Source organism: Aethalodelphis obliquidens, unplaced genomic scaffold (assembly GCF_003676395.1).
Source record: "Aethalodelphis obliquidens isolate GAN/ISIS:26980383/991018 unplaced genomic scaffold, ASM367639v1 scaffold11, whole genome shotgun sequence".
NCBI classification, from domain to species: domain Eukaryota; kingdom Metazoa; phylum Chordata; class Mammalia; order Artiodactyla; family Delphinidae; genus Aethalodelphis; species Aethalodelphis obliquidens.
In genome coordinates this window covers 21,951,133-21,967,510 of record NW_020837955.1, presented here as the reverse complement: position 1 = coordinate 21,967,510, position 16,378 = coordinate 21,951,133, and the positions used below count along the sequence as shown (strand labels likewise).

General features: G+C 42.6%; 1 protein-coding gene across 1 annotated transcript in view; it reads right to left on the bottom strand.

The window, feature by feature from the left end:
* SORCS3 (sortilin related VPS10 domain containing receptor 3) overlaps positions 1-16,378 on the bottom strand; it is a 583,600-nt gene that overhangs the window by 263,152 nt on the left and 304,070 nt on the right. The window contains exon 4 of the mRNA XM_027112540.1: positions 11,299-11,457. Within this exon, the coding sequence (XP_026968341.1) occupies positions 11,299-11,457 (159 nt within the window). The remainder of the gene's footprint in view (positions 1-11,298; positions 11,458-16,378) is intronic.

The following is a 16,378-nucleotide window of genomic DNA, read 5'->3' as shown; positions in this document are numbered from 1 at the left end:
TGGGGGAGGGAGCATTTATTCAGATTATAACAGTGAGGAAAACTAGAGGGTGGCACAGCCCAGGACGAACTTAGAAACACAGAAATGTCAAAGGAGGTGAAAATTTATATGCTGTGGCCCCTGTCCTTGACCTCAGAAATCTTCCGCTACCACCACCAGTCACAAAATGCTTGTCATAGTTGGTTAGAGTTCCCCCAGGAGCAGACACTGAGACAAGAGCTAAGTAGTTTATTTGGGAGATAGTATAGCAGTAGAGAAATTACAGCCAATGGAGGGCAGCTAATATACAGTATGTTATAAAGCCAGCTAACTCTCTGGGCAAGTAGAGTTTAATCCCATTGGGAAATTCTGGAAAAAAGTGTAAAACTCTTGGGAGTTGTTCCACATGAGAAGTGAGGAAACCATGGTGTCGCTACACCAAATTTTGTTGGTCATTGGCTGAGGGCTGCTCCCACATGTTAATTCCCTGGTACTTCTATAGAAATAGGTAAAGTAGCCTCTAGAGCAGGGGTCCCAAACAGCCCCCGACCCCCCCACCCCGGGTCGCACGGCACGTGGTGAGCGGCAGGCGATCGAGCGAGTGAAGCTTCATGGGCTGCTCCCCATTGCTCCCCGTCGCTCACATTATGGCCTGAACCATCCCCCCATCCCACCCCACCCCCCGTGGAAAAACTGTCTTCCATGAAACCTGTCCCTGGTTCCAAAATGTTGGGGACCCCCTGCCCTAGAAGCTTTGGAGAAAGCCTGCCAGCAAAGAAATGCAAATCTTGCAATCAGATGTCAGTGGGAGCATTTCTATTACAATGGGAATGCCAAATGGATATGGGCAGGACATCCTCCGTGTCTGCTAAAATTAGATTTCTCATGGAAATCAGTGACATGGCTGAGTTCTGCATCCTCATTGATGTGGGGCTGAAACAGTCCATAAATATGAGGTAACAGCTGACATCTGGACTGCACAGAGAATAAGCACCAACAGAAAGCAACTTCTGCGCTTGTCTTACACTTTATGCCTATAAACCGGTCACTCCTGCAACCCATTCTACAGTCTCTTCCACTGGAAAACCAGCCCCGAACTCCTTGTTTTCGGGCCCCCGTTCAGGACTTCCGTAGCACCCCGTTTCCAGTATTTCCCTGGTCCAAAGTTAGTTTCCCCCTCCTCTCCCACTCCCACCACATTCGGCTTAGACAGAACAGCAATCTACAGTGCTGCACATCTCTATTGCTCTTTTGAGTAGACAAAAATAATATTGGATAGAGTTTCCCTCCACCTACTACTTCCTCCCTTGATTAAAAAAAGAAAATTTAAAAAGAAATTACAAAAATAAAATCCCCAACTGTTATTTTCTCCTTTCATTTCACTCCAAGTCCTCAGGCCTTCCCCTTCATTCTCAGCCATAAATCAGGCATTTCTGGAGTTTCCATGTCCAAATGCACACGGACAATACGCATGTGGGTACTTTTAAGAAATCCATGCTCTATAATTTAATTTTCTCCTCTCACATTAAACCTGCCATTCTCCACATAATTGGAGTGATAAATGCAGAGTCAGACTTCATCTTCCTGACTTTCATACCTATCGGTACTCCAAATGCAAACAATTGTGACATTCGACTTTATAAAAATTACCAAGCACACCAACTTCGCTTAATTAAACCATTTAAAAGTTGCTTTTGTTACATTTAATAAATGATATATTACACTGCAGTGAAACATGCAGCGATACAAATACTTCACAATGCTTCCAATTAAGACTCACTTCACTTATGCCAATTGACAACACAAGTGTTCCACACTTCATTCAGTTTGTGCATTTTAAATGAACTGGTTAGTGAGAAGGGTGCTTCTTTGCTAATGAGTTTTGTAATCAAGGCATCTATTTTAATTTCAAATTGGCTAGATTGGGGGAAATTGCTAGACTAAATGGCTGGTACTAATTAGGATTATAAAAATATTCATCATGCCACGGAATTAACATGGGGGTCTGATTTTCCTGCATTTGCACACTGCTTGAGTTTTGGGGGAAAAAAATCTTGACAAATTGTCTTCTCTTTAGCAAATTGAACAAACACTATATCTGTTTTAGCCCTTCTTTTCATTTAAAGCATAATACATATTCATGGTTTGTAAATGAAGTTAAATGATTTCAACTTCTATCTTCATTACCATGTTAAAGACGTCTCCATAAACTTCCTTAAAAAACCCAGATTATAGTATTACCTATTTGAATGGCAAGGACTTGTTTAATCTACATGTTAACCCAAACACTGGAACAAACGGATGGGAAAAGTGTGCAAAACTGGATGAAACCCGAAAAAAACAACAACTGCTTTGTTGTTTATTTTCTTCCATAGGCAGAATTACCTAGTCCTATGACCTATCATCAGGAAACAACGTGATGGCTTTCCTGCTCAAGGTTCCAACTCGGCAAGTGCCATTGGCTGAGGGACGTGCTAGAAGAAACTAGATTCACCTGAAGGTCTGGCCTCTGTCCAGCTGATTTTGTCGTCTCACGAGTACCGTGTTCTCTGGAGTTAAGGTTCAATGTAAAGTGGCCCCTATGGAATTCTGCCCTGAGGCGGTGGAAAGTCTGTCCATCTACTAGCCAGAGCGAGGTGTGGTGGTCATACTGGGGGGAGTCTCAGCCAGGCTTAGAGGAGCAGGCCAGGCCCCTCACTTTCTGGGTGACCTTGACCAGGTGGATATTGCCTTCAAGAATCATATGCTCACATGTAACTTGGAAATAATAACACCCACTTTGCAGATTCCGATGCAGATTCAATGTAACCATGTATATGAAAGCACCCATCAGTGCCCATAGACAGGAGATACTTAATGACATATATCTCCATTTCTGAGAAGCGCCTATATGTTCAACACCGAGTAACGAAACATGGGGAGTGTAGAGTCACTAGGCGCAAACTCCAATTCATTGCGTATGTCTGCACCTCTTGGCTCCAGAGTATTTGTTTCCATTACAGCTATCAAATCACATAACCAAATGCTAATTCAATTTTAGGATATAGCCACAAATTTCATCTGAAAAATCACCAGAATAAAGCGCTTCCTTAACATCCATCTCTAGTGGGTTCTTCTAAATAATAAAACCTCTATCTATCACTGAGTTGTAAATAATAACGATTGAGGTTATATCCAACAAGAATACTTTCTGTTAGGAGAAAAAAATAGTTCCTAGAGTTTCACAGTTCACAAGGGACCACAGTGAAAAGCAAAGCTAAAGGAAAGAGAAATGTCAGACTTGTTATATTCCTAGTTAGGGAAATTTTCCTCTACACCACATTGCCTCTTGAAAATGTAGTTTAATAGTAACTTGAAATGATTTTACCTAAATTGGCCTTATTCACACCTAAAACCTTTTTTAAGATCACTGCCTTATAATTGAACATAAGCTATGTTCAATAAGCTGTTCAAGGTACATTACTTTTCAGAATTCTTTAATCATAAAATTAATCTATAATGAAATAATACAAAATTTTAAAAACAAATGTTATTAAAAAACAAACATAATTCCATCATCTTAAGATAACTCAGGTAACGTTTGGGAATATTTCCTACCATTTAAAAATTTTTCTCCTTCCTTCCCTCTTTGCTTCCCTCCTTCCTTCATCTTATTTTATTTGTTACATACTTGTATTCAAAGAGCACTCGCTTATTTAATATGAATCATGTATGAATTTATATATACATATAATGTATGCAATATGAGATATACATGTTGTAAGGCCAACTGGCCCAAGGCAGGGGAACACAATCAGATTCACAGGTTGCATCAGACTGAAATTCTCCGGACCACCCAGTTCCAGAAACTGCCCTGGAGACATTCCGGACCACCCAATTCCAGAAACTGCCCTGGAGACATTCCGGACCACCCAGTTCCAGGAACTGACCTGGGAACTTTGAACTCAGCCCAGCCTTCCCGCCTTTCGAGGGGCGGGACTAACGGTTCCCCAGGATACCCGAAAAGACCACCAAATAAGGAATACCCTGCGCCCTCCCAGATTCACCACACCCCTTTCCCTTCTTCCCCTATAAAATCTTGCCCAACCCTCCCCCCGGGCGCGACTTCTCTGGCCCCTTTCTCTCGGACCAGTGAACCTCGCCCGGGAGCGCTCCCTAATAAAGCTCACTTGAAGCTTTCCTCTGTTTCGCGGTGCCGTTTGCTAAGATCCGACCTAACACATGTATTAAATAGATATTAATATGTATCCATGTTGCTACATGGTCATCATGACCACCATTTTAATGGCTGAATAATATTCTGGCCAATGTATATATGCTGATTTAAAGTCCCTTGGGGTTCCCCTGGTGGCGCAGTGGTTGAGAGTCCGCCTGAGGATGTGGGGGACACGGGTTCGTGCCCCGGTCCGGGAAGATCCCACATGCCGCAGAGCGGCTGGGCCCGTGAGCCATGGCCGCTGGGCCTGCGCGTCCGGAGCCTGTGCTCCGCAATGGGAGAGGCCACAACAGTGAGAGGCTCACGTACCGCAAAAAATAAATAAATAAGTAAAGTCCCTTAATAGTGGGCATTTAGTAAATTTCTGTCCAGATTTTCCCATTATGAGTGACTTTGATAAACATTATTATGCTTAAATCTTTTTGGTGTTATGCTGTTGGTGCAGTCTCAGAAGTGAAGTAACTGAATCATTGGATCAAATTTATGAATATGTGTATGTCTTCCGATACATGTGGCCAAGAGGTTCACCAGGAAGGAAAACCCATTTGCACGACCATCAGTACAGCTTCGTAATGAGTTTCACCATAACTTTGCCAACACTGGGTATTTTTCTCATGGCACAGAAAGGAACACATATTTAAAAATACAACCTCTTAAATTAATTTTAAATGAGCATCTTTTGAAAGCTTCCTTATGAATTCTCTGGATTAGACTTACTGAACATTAATGAATTCTTGCCTTTGGCTTAGACTAATTCCCTAATGTTAATATTTTTAGAAGTCTCCTTCTCTGTCATTTACCTCACTTGATATCTTCCAACCTTTCTTCCAAAGAATTCACCTTGTGTCTATTTCTTCACCAGCTTAGCCAGCCATCAATCATCTGCATGAAATTAAAAATGACCCAACTGAGAGCAGTCCCACTGCGGGTGGAAGGTCATGACTGAAAAAGTGCACAAGGGGGATTCTGGGATTCGGGTCATGCTGTGTATCTTGATCGGGGTGCTGGTTCCATAGGTGTATTCAGTTTATGAAAATTCACTGAGCTCATGATATGTGCACTTTTCTGTATGTATAGTACACTTTGACTTAAAATGTTTAAAGACTGACCTGACTTTAAAAGGCCAGGTGCTATCACACCAGGGGGAGTGGGCAAGGTGGAGGCAAAGAATGGAGGGAGGATAGAAGGTGTGGCGAGGTCAGGTCGACTGGGTCGTTAAGTCCAGAGAGGCTTGCAAAGGAAGCAATAAGCAGGAGAACTCCTAGTTCCAACTGGAAAACTGGAAACCTAGGGTCAGAATTAGGCAAAGGGATCAGAGTTAGGGACCCTGGGCAGCAGTGTGAGCACTAACGACCAGGGCATGTGTAAAGACAAGGTCACTCCATACAGGAAGGGGTGGAGGAACACAGAGAAAACGGTTGCGTTCAACCAGAGGAGGCTGCATTGCGTGACCCTTTGCCCACCTGTAGCTGTAGTCACCTCTTTCACCAAAGTATTGCCACGCCTGAATTTCTACCCTGAGAGCATAACTGCTTTGGGAAAAGTGTTGTTGGGAAGAGGTACCTGCGTACCCTTCTTAATACATATATACGCTGCATCTTCCATTAATTATTTTAGCAAATGTTCTTTTCCCTGACAGAACTGTGCACATAGGAGGTAGCGGCAGAGAACTGAAGTCTGGGACACGATATAGAAAAAGCAGGCTTCGGAGGACAAAGCCACCAGATCCATATCTTGCTGAAGGCTGTTCCTTTGAGCTAGCTTTCTAGCAAGCAATGTTGCAGAGCCTGGAGATTCTTCCTGCACCCCCATCACTGACTGCGAGTTAGTGTTGTACATTAAACCAGTTTGGTCATTCAGAACTCAGCTCAAATAGGTTAATTCTAACATCTGAATAACACAGTGGCTGTGCCACCTTTTTGATACAACATAGGGCCATTCTTGCTTGGCCCACTGTTTTTGTTTTCACCTTCAGGAAAGTGGCCTCATGGAAACTGGTGTTTCTATGGTGATGGAGATAACACATTTCTATTGTATTGATGAGACATCTGTAAGATCAGCGTGGGCTCCCCCTAGGTGAGTAGGCCTATGGATTTTTCTTTCTCTTAAATTATGCACATATGATTTTACAGGCACAGAAGAGGACCTAATGAAAATGCAATGTTTTTCTTTAAAAAAAAAAAAAGGCACCCTTCAGTTCTAGTCTTATTCCATGGAAAATAAGCTTCAAAACCACGAGCATCCCTAGTTAATCCCCATCAGCTTTGTCCCCACCAGGTGAGGAGCCACGAAACCTGCTCCTGTCAATGGCTGCTAAGGAACGCTACCATCACCTGCTAATCCTGGAGGCTCTGGTGCAATTACATTTCTAATCTGAGGGTTTACATGAGAATATAAATGAAAGGAACAGCTTCATTTGTATCCAGCATTCTAGAAGTACAAGGTTAAACTTCCCTTTGAATTTTCAGGCCCTCCTCACACCAGATACACCCTAATTCACCAGTGTCCTGCTCGTGTGTGGCAGCACCAGGTAGGGTCCAATCAGGAAAACCTACCTGGAACCACTGCCATCTCCTCTGCTGCAGACCCTATTTTGCCAGTGACCTGACTAAAATTGCATCAGCTTCCTAACCAGCTTGTCACTCTGTTAGCTACTATTGAACTTGGCGGGTAGCCAGACATAAAACAAAAACAAAAACAGCAACCAAAAAACCCCATAGTTGCATACCCACCTCCCTCCCAACTACCATAACAGCAACCCTTCATTATGTGTGCTAGTGTTTCAGAAAGTGGTTTTTACATTGAAATTATGGGCAATTCTAGACCAGTCTAGCCCAGAAGCATATGAAAAATAATAAGTCTGAAATCCCATTGAGATCCTCATCTCTGATGACTAAAGCAGCTAGATTTGTTAAAGTTTCATTTTGTCAAGAAGATACATGATAATAGAGAGCTCTGCGATCCCACCTCTCAGGCAGAAAAACAGCTATTTTCAACTCTCCATCTCCGTGGAAGTCCCCCTGTCCAGGATGTATGCATCTGTAAATACATGAGCATGTGCCCATTTTTAAAAAAAAAAAAAACTATACTGAGTCTTTTGTCAAAATGAGGGATGTTTAAACACCCAGCTTTCTATAGCTATGAGAACAGCACCTATCTCTTAAGAGGACTGCAATGTCCTCAAAACCTATCTCAAAATCTTTCAAAAGTTCTCAGTTTCAATAAGATTACTGAACCATCCAGCTAATCCAGAACGTCACAATGTGAGCTGTTTCGGTCACTAGCAAGGAAGTAGCCTGATGGGAGCAAAAGAGAATCCTGCTTCTTAAATAATGGGTAAATATACAGCTCTCCCAAGATGTTCTAGAGCTTTGGTTCAGAGAGGAGAGGAGAGGAGTAACTTTTCTTATGTCCAACTGGTCAACCATAACCTATTATTTCTGCTATTTTTTTTAATCTCAAAGATTTTTTATAAAACATCTCCAAGCTTCTTGTACCCAAGAAAGAATCTCTTGTTTTTACTAAGAACTGAGTCAGTGAATATTAAAATGCAAGATGGCAGGAGAATCTGTAAGGCAGAGGGGAGCTGCCATAGTCCTGTGGCAGGACTCACAGGATGGCCAGAATAGAAGGACTTGGTCAAAGGCCCAAGTCACACTGAGCAGGACACAGAAAGGACTTGGCTAGATCGAGACACAGCAGAATTGGAGAGGCATGATCCTTCAACAGGGTCAAGTGCAAGGTGCATTTGCCCCCACCTCCATACCCCTTCATAGCTTTGGAAGTTGGAAGGCTTGGATCACTTTCACCCCCCACCAGGCCCTGACCAGTACAAGCGAGCCCTGTTTCCCAGGTGATTCACAACCTGCCATATAGCATCTCAAGGAACATAACGTCATGTGCAGCTCTCAACTTCTAGACACAATTTTGTTCTATCCAGAAGGTATTTCCTTAATTCTCCAGCAGTGCCCTTACCGAGTAAGAACTCCTAGCAAGTCTCCTGCAGCTTTGGGGTAGCAATTTGGAAAGGAGAGCAACTGGATATTGTCCTTTTAAAATATCATTCAATTAGGTCTTTTGTAATACATACAACTAAAGAGATAGCCTTACCAATTCTAAAGAAATGGCTAGTGCATTTCATCAAAGGCACAATAATGGAAACATTGATTGACTCCTCGCCACAAACATCTCCCTTTGATGCTGCAGTTACCTTAATACTAGCACTTTTCATTTTCTCTAGAAGAAACCAGCGCCTCAATACATGCACATCAGAGAAGGCAGCAGTCTGAAGTAAGACACTGGTATATCAATCTCAACCACTCTTGCATCTTCATCTGCTGCTCCGTGGCATCCCTCTCCTTGACTCTAAACCAGTAAATTACCCTGAAATAAAGAAAAACTCTGCTGTAACCTGGATGATGTTTTATGGCATCTCTACAAATGTTGCCAGGGGATCATCGGCCTCCTCACACCATTTATTTAAGAGTGGCAGGGCGCTGGTTAGAGACTTTACGGACCTGAAGAACACTCAGCCACTTTACACAAAAGATGCCGACAAGAAAGAGAACTTAAGGAAGAATACATCCGGAAATGTGCAGTGTGATTAGAAAAATCCAGCAGCTCCCACTGCCACATTTCCAAATATCTTTACCAACTGAAAAAGCAACCACCGAGTCGGAAAGTACCTTGAATGCATTATATCCACAAGGGTACTTCACAAGCAATGCCGTAGATGTTCTCAGTGCTGTGGAGTTGGAGAAAAAGAAGAGTTCTTCTATAGACACGAGGCATATTGCATTTGGTTTATTAACCTCTTGGCATGAGACGTCGGTTGCCTCTAACCTAGATTGTCTCAGCATAAGTAAACACATGGGTTAAGGGTTCTGAGTTTCATCTAAATAAATTACCATACCATTTAACATCCAAATGATTTTTTTTTCAATGCATCTTCAAAATTCCTAGCTATACTAAGCATCTAAACTCACAGACTATCTGACATTTGGCTAAGTCTTTCATACAATATCCACCTGATGTCATGAAAGAAATTTATTTGCAATGGCTTTTGCTCTGCAAATGTCATGTGGGTGTCCTTAGGGAATTGCATTTAGCACCTGGCGCCTACCATGAGGCTCTATTAATGAGAGATATAAAGGTTATGTTGAAATTATTGTTTAAAGGTGCTGACATCTCACACACACACACACACACACACACACACACGCACGCACATGCACACACACTCATTTACAAATTATATATTCAAATATATACTGAAGAGCAACTGTTTCAGGACTTAAGGGAGAACAAAGAGAAGAAGCTGTTTCAACCAAGGTTATTCTGTAGATATCTCTATGCAATATAGTGTTCATAATTATCCATTTCCTTTCACTGATTGAAACATTGTTACACAATAGTTTGGCATCAAACACTGTACTAAGGTTCTGGAGAAAGCAGGAAATACAAAGAAGAATTAAGTCTCTTAGGTATAAGTTGATCAGCTATAAAGGGCTCATTACCATAGCACCAATGCATTCATCCACTAATTCATTTGCCTAACAAATACTGATGATCAGTAAGTAGCAGGCACTGTCCTAGGGTCTGGTGCTACAACTGTGAGTGAAACCAGACACCGTCCTGCCTTCCTAGAGCTTGCAATCTAGTGAGAAATACAGATGATGCCAAATTCATATCAGTCAATGGAAAATCTCAACCGTGACAGGTACCCTTGAAGGCAAGGGTGCATAGCCTTACGAGAAAGAACACCAAGGGGGATTTAACTTTATCAGGGAGTTTAGGGAAGACGTCCTGCAGAAGTGATGCTACATCTGAGATCTGACAGTGAGGAGGTGTACTTTAGGGAAGAAGATCCCAGGCCCAGGAAAGGGAGCAAGGGGGACAGCTGGGGCGGGGAGGGACTGAAAGATGGCCATTGAAAGGGAAGTGCTAACAGTGAGTCAGGAGAGAGAAGGAGGGACCAGACCAAGTAGGTGCTAATAGAGCCTACTACGGAGGACTTTGGTCTCTTTTTCTGCGAGTAATGAGAAAATGCTGAAGGAGTTTAAGCAAAGGCATGAAAAGATCTACATTTGGGAAATACATTGTTCAGGTGATAGTATGAACACATACTACAGGAAATATTAAGGATACCTCCTAGGTTTGCAGCTAAATGAGTATAATTAGGGAATACTGGAAGAGAACCAACTATGCTGGGGGAAGGTCAAGAGTTCATCTTTGGAATATGTTGAATCGAGAAGCTTTTGAGATATACAGGAGACGAGGTCAAGTACACAGCTGGATGTATGGATCTGAAACTCAAAGGGAAGGACTCATTGGGCTACTCTATCTTGGATGTACTTTTAGAAAATAATGAAATGGGTCTTCCCTGGTGGCGCAGTGGTTCAGAGTCTGCCTGCCAATGCAGGGGACACGGGTTCGGGCCCCGGTCCGGGAAGATCCCACATGCCGCGGAGCGGCTGGGCCCGTGAGCCATGGCCTCTGGGCCTGCGCGTCTGGAGCCTGTGCTCCACAATGGGAGAGGCCACAACAGTGAGAGGCCCGCGTACCGCAAAAAAAAAAAATTAAAAAAATAATGAAATGGACATGTTTGAGGCTTCCCTCCCTCTGCTAAACTGAGAACAATGGTTATATTCCAATTCAAAGCAGCAGGTGTGATGGGATATTCCTAGACTTGGAGTCTGACAACAGCATCCAAGCCCTGGCTCCTCCAGCTAGTAGCTGTGTTTGAACAAGCACCTTAGCTTTTCCGCACCTTTGTTTACTATAGTTCCATAAAATTATTATGGATATACATTTCCTACTTACAGCACAAGGTTATTTTAAAGGTCAAATGAGTAAAATCATAGAGAAAACTATCTCAAGCCTGTGAAATGACAAATAACATTGTCAATAAATGAAATATATCTGCCTGCATATTTTGATATGAAAGACTAGAAAGGAAAGTTTATCAGCTGCAGACACAATCAACGTGGTTGGAAGGATACAATATCACTGAATCCCCTCCAGCATCTGGATTGACTAAGCAAGTGCTTTTCACCGGGTGGTACCTGAGTGACAGGACATGAACGAAACCGGTATTTGTTCACCTTTTGATCCAGACTGTAGGCCAGCACCCAGTCCTCTTGCTTGGGGTGAAAGAGCAGACTCTGGATATAGAAGGTGAGCCGGTATTTCTGATAGGTGGCCCCTTCATCTGAGCTGATCAGTAGGCTGCTCTCCATCTCAGGATCACTAAGAAGCATGATCTAAAGAGAGGGGAGAGGAGAAAATATAGACAGAGTTAGCAGGAGAGAATAAACACAGGAAATTAAGGCATAAAGTCATCTGTATTTGTACAGCACAGCACAGAAAGGGGCATCTGGGCCTCTAGATGAAATATTGATATTTTTCTAACCCAATTTAGTCCCTCATTGCTGAATTGAGCTAAAATATTGTTCAAGATTAGGTCTGCATACAAATGAGGATTCATTTTTTTGAGGTCCTTCTTTTATTTTATTTTTATTTTTATTTATGTATGTTTTTTGCGGTACGCGGGCCTCTCACTGTTGTGGCCTCTCCCGTTGCGGGGCACAGGCTCCGGACGCGCAGGCTCAGCGGCCATGGCTCACGGGCCCAGCCACTCCGCGGCATGTGGGATCTTCCCGGGCCAGGGCAGGAACCTGTGTCCCCTGCATCGGCAGGCGGACTCTCAACCACTGCGCCACCAGGGAAGCCCGAGGTCCTTCTTTTAAATACCTTCATTTTTGATGTTTGTACTTGTACTTTTAAGTACTGGAAGTTTATTCCCGTGGTCCTCTGTCCCCTGACCTTAGGAGCATCACACCTCTGCTTCCTCATCTCCCCTCAGTCAATTCTCCATGTCACTCTTCATCACGCTACTGCTCTTACTACTCTTTAGTCATGAAAGAGATCCCACTGTTTCGTTCTTTCTAAACTGTTTTAGCGATGTAATTGATTTAAGTGGTTTCATGACCCTTTTGCTCTAGATGTTTTCCAAAGCACATATCCCCAAAGGCCTTTGGGACAAATATTGATGCTCAGGAAAGTTTGTCCTCCCCAAGCCAAATGGACAGAGTGGTGTAGTGAAAAGGCTTTGGCACCTGAAAGAGCACATTCAAGTATCAACACTTCTGTGTCATACTGTCACCTTGAAAAGCTACTTCACCTCTGGAGGCCTTGGTTTCCTCAACAAGAACTGGGTCTGACAATACAAGAACTGGCTTTCAATGCTTGGCATAGTGTATATTTTTGACAAGTGATAGCTATGGTTACTATCGACCTCTCAGGATTTAAAAGCCCCTCCAGTCAGTGCAATTTGACTTCTACTCACAGGACCTCAGTGGCATTGGTCTCACTAAAGGTGTGAGTGATTTTCTAGTATTTAAATCCAATAAACACTGAGATACTCAGACCTAGCTGTTCCTTAGTTAAACACTTAGCAGTCTTTGTTACCACTGACAATTCCATCCTTCTGGAAGCATTTTCTTCCAGGGGCTTCTGTAACACCACACTTCTCTGGTTCTCCTTTCTACCTCTTTTGAATACTCAACTTTCCCTGATTACCCTTATAATATGGCTATTCCTCAACCCTCAGTTTTGACTTTCTTCTCTTTTCGGTCGACACACTGTTCCTCGGTGACCACTTCCACCCTCACTTTTATTTATTTTTTTCGTTAACACCTTTCTGGAGACAACTCGTAAATTAAATGTCAATCTGAGGTCTCCTCTGAGTTTCAGACTTGAAAACTCAGCTGCCTGGTGCCTTCTTCTATTTGGATGTCTCACAACACCTCACACTCAGCATGCCCCAGGCTGTACCTCAGCCAAGCCCTCTTCCCCCCCAGGGCTTCCTGGTTCAGTGAGTGTTTCCACCAACCACCCATCCCATGAGAAGCCAAGCGCAACACCATCGCTAACTCTGTTTCTCTATTCACCTCCTATAATTAATTAGTCTCTAAGCTCTGCGTGTTCTACCTACTCACAACTCTAAAATCAGATCCGTTCTCTCCCTGCCCATCATGATTGCCTTAGTCCAAAATGTGACCATCTCTGTATTGGATTCCTGTAAGACACCCCTAGTCATTCTCACAGCTTCAACCAGTATCCCCCTCAATTCACTTTGCACACTGTGGCCAGAATAATCTAAAACCATTCAGTGGCTTATCTCTGATCTTCCTATATTCTAAAATTCCTAAAATAGCCTGGTATGATCTGCCCCTTGTGTATGTGTTTGGTTCCATCAGCAACAAAGCCCTTTTGACCTTTATCACCCAGCTCCACCCAACTTCTTTGAATTTCCAATCTTTGCCCAGTGACTGAATGAGTTTATTTCCTCTTATAATTTGTCCTGTCTTGGGCTGTACCGCCACCAGTTATTAGGGCTACTGCTACACACAGTCTGCACCATGGGGTCCAAAGTACCGAGTAAAGTAAAAAAAAATTTCCATACCTTATAAAACTATTGAATATTAGGATTTTAAAAATTTACCCATAGTATATATTAGTATTATGAGGTAAGCTTTAAACAAATTCAATGCCTTTAACTGCTAGGATTCATAGTGATTTTCTTCTTTTATTCCTTTATAGCTTCCAAGACAAGTCTACTTTCTTTTTCTCAAATACTTGCTTTGGCTTCATTGAAATAAGTTATTACTAGTTATCGGCAAATTTCTGAGAAATGGGTGCAGTATAGTTTTTTTCTTTTTTTCCATTCATGTGTGAATAACCTAGGGGAAAAGCTCTTAGATGGGTTATTCATAGACAATAACTTTCTCCTCCCTTGGCACTGCGAAGGGTAGGGACTACTGGTAAAAGCACCCCTGCTGCCCTTGAAAACATCTAAGAGGATGCACCCATGCTCCTCGCAGAGTCTGCAAGGACAAATATACAGGGAAAGAATGAAGCTGTCATAACCACCTTCTCTTGCTTCCTGGCACGTACCGATGAGCTACATAACAGGCAATGAAATCATTTCTCCCCTGGTGCAGAGAAATTAAACTGCTTATTTTATGCAGGTATAAAGAAGCTTCATGCCTATGATTTTAATTAGAAGGTAAGACCAACATCATAAATGAACTTTTATTTTATATACCATGAGTTACAATATACTGAATAAGGGTTACCATCAAATATCTAGTGCAATGTACTCTCTTCGTCCAGCCCTGTTTCTTCCTGCACACACGCTACACACTTGCATACACAAACACACTAAGCCGCACACAGATGAGGCACATGTGTGTGCACACGTACGCTTACACATATATCACTGTGGCACATATACACATGCACACGTACAGAAACACACTTATATTTAAGGTCTATTGAGATTGTGTGTTGGTTTTAGGGTGCTTTTGTTGGCAAGAGGACATTTTTATTGCAACCTTTCTCTGACATTCTCATCAGAAATCCTTTTTTTTGCATATACCCTGAGAAAACCATAATTCAAAAAGAGTCACGTACCACAATGTTCACTGCAGCACTATTTACAATAGCCAGGACGTGGAAGCAACCTGAGTGTCCATCCACAGATGAATGGATAAAGATGTGGCACATATATACAATGGAATATTAGCCATAAAAAGAAACAAAATTGAGTTATTTGTAGTGAGGTGGATGGACCTAGAGTCTGTCGTACAGAGTGAAGTAAGTCAGAAAGAGAAAAACAAATACCATATGCTAACACAGATATATGGAATCTAAAAAAAAAAAAATGATTCTGAAGAACCTAGGGGCAGGACAGGAATAAAGACGCAGACGTAAAAGACAAATACCGTATGCTAACACATGTATATGGAATTTAAGGAAAAAAAATGTCATGAGGAACCTAGGGGTAAGACAGGAATAAAGACACAGACCTACTACAGAATGGACTTGAGGATATGGGGAGGGGGAAGGGTAAGCTGTGACAAAGTGAGAGAGTGGCATGGACATATATACACTACCAAACGTAAGGTAGATAGCTAGTGGGAAGCAGCCGCATAGCACAGGGAGATCAGCTCGGTGCTTTGTGACCACCTAGAGGGGTGGGATAGGGAGGGTGGGAGGGAGACGCAAGAGGGAGGGGATATGGGGATATATGTATATGTATAGCTGACTCACTTTGTTATACAGCAGCAACTAACACAACAATGTAAAGCAATTATACCTCAATAAAGATGTTAAAAAATATCCTTTTATATACTTTGATATCACTGGCAGTGTCTGTATTCAATCCTAGTGTCTGAGAAGAATGGAAGGAGGGACATAGAAACCTACATGTTTTGGATCCTAACCTGTGCTGGGCACTTAACAGGGTATTTTATCGAAACCTGAAACAAATTATGTGACATATCATTACTTGCATTTTACAGGTAAAGAAACTGAGGCTCAGAGGAGGAAAGCAACTTGCCTATTACCTCCTCTGATGGACTCCAATGCCACCACCTCCTGCCACACACAAACTAACACTAATGCTTTTCTGGACTTTGAAATCTTAGCACTTTGTGCTTTACCAAGGGACAAGGGAATGTCAGAGAAGCAGCTCTTTATTCTTTTTTAAGCAACGCTAAGAAATCCACACACCAAAAGCAGTTTTAAGAAAGCCCCTTTCCTCCTCTAACTCATATCCACCTTTGGCCAAGAGGACATGAAGAATTAATGAATAGGAAACCAAAGGAGAAATAGAATGGTAGCGCTAAAAAAAAAAAAAAGAAAAAAAAAGAAAAAGAGGGAACCATAATATTAACATAAATAGAATCAGAAAGCAAAGCCTCAGCAGAAGTTAAGCCTCAGGGTAAAATATGTATATTGTGTATGAATCTACGTAACTACTTCTATAACTACATATACAAAGAAAATCATCCCATGTCCACCAAGATTGTTACTGGGAAGAAGAGATTTCAAAGGTAAATGCCTAAGAGGGCAAGGCAGGTAAACTAAGTGAGCAAAGCAGATAAAGCAAAACAAGGAGTGGTAAGAACTATGCCGAGGGGCTTCCCTGGTGGCACAGTGGTTGAGAGTCCGCCTGCCCATGCAGGGGACACGGGTTCGAGCCCTGATCCGAGAGGATCTCGCATGCCGCAGAGCAGCTGGGCCCGTGAGCCATGGCTGCTGAGCCTGCGCATCTGGAGCCTGTGCTCCGCAACAGGAGAGGCCACAACAGTGAGAGGCCTGCGTACCACCAAAAAA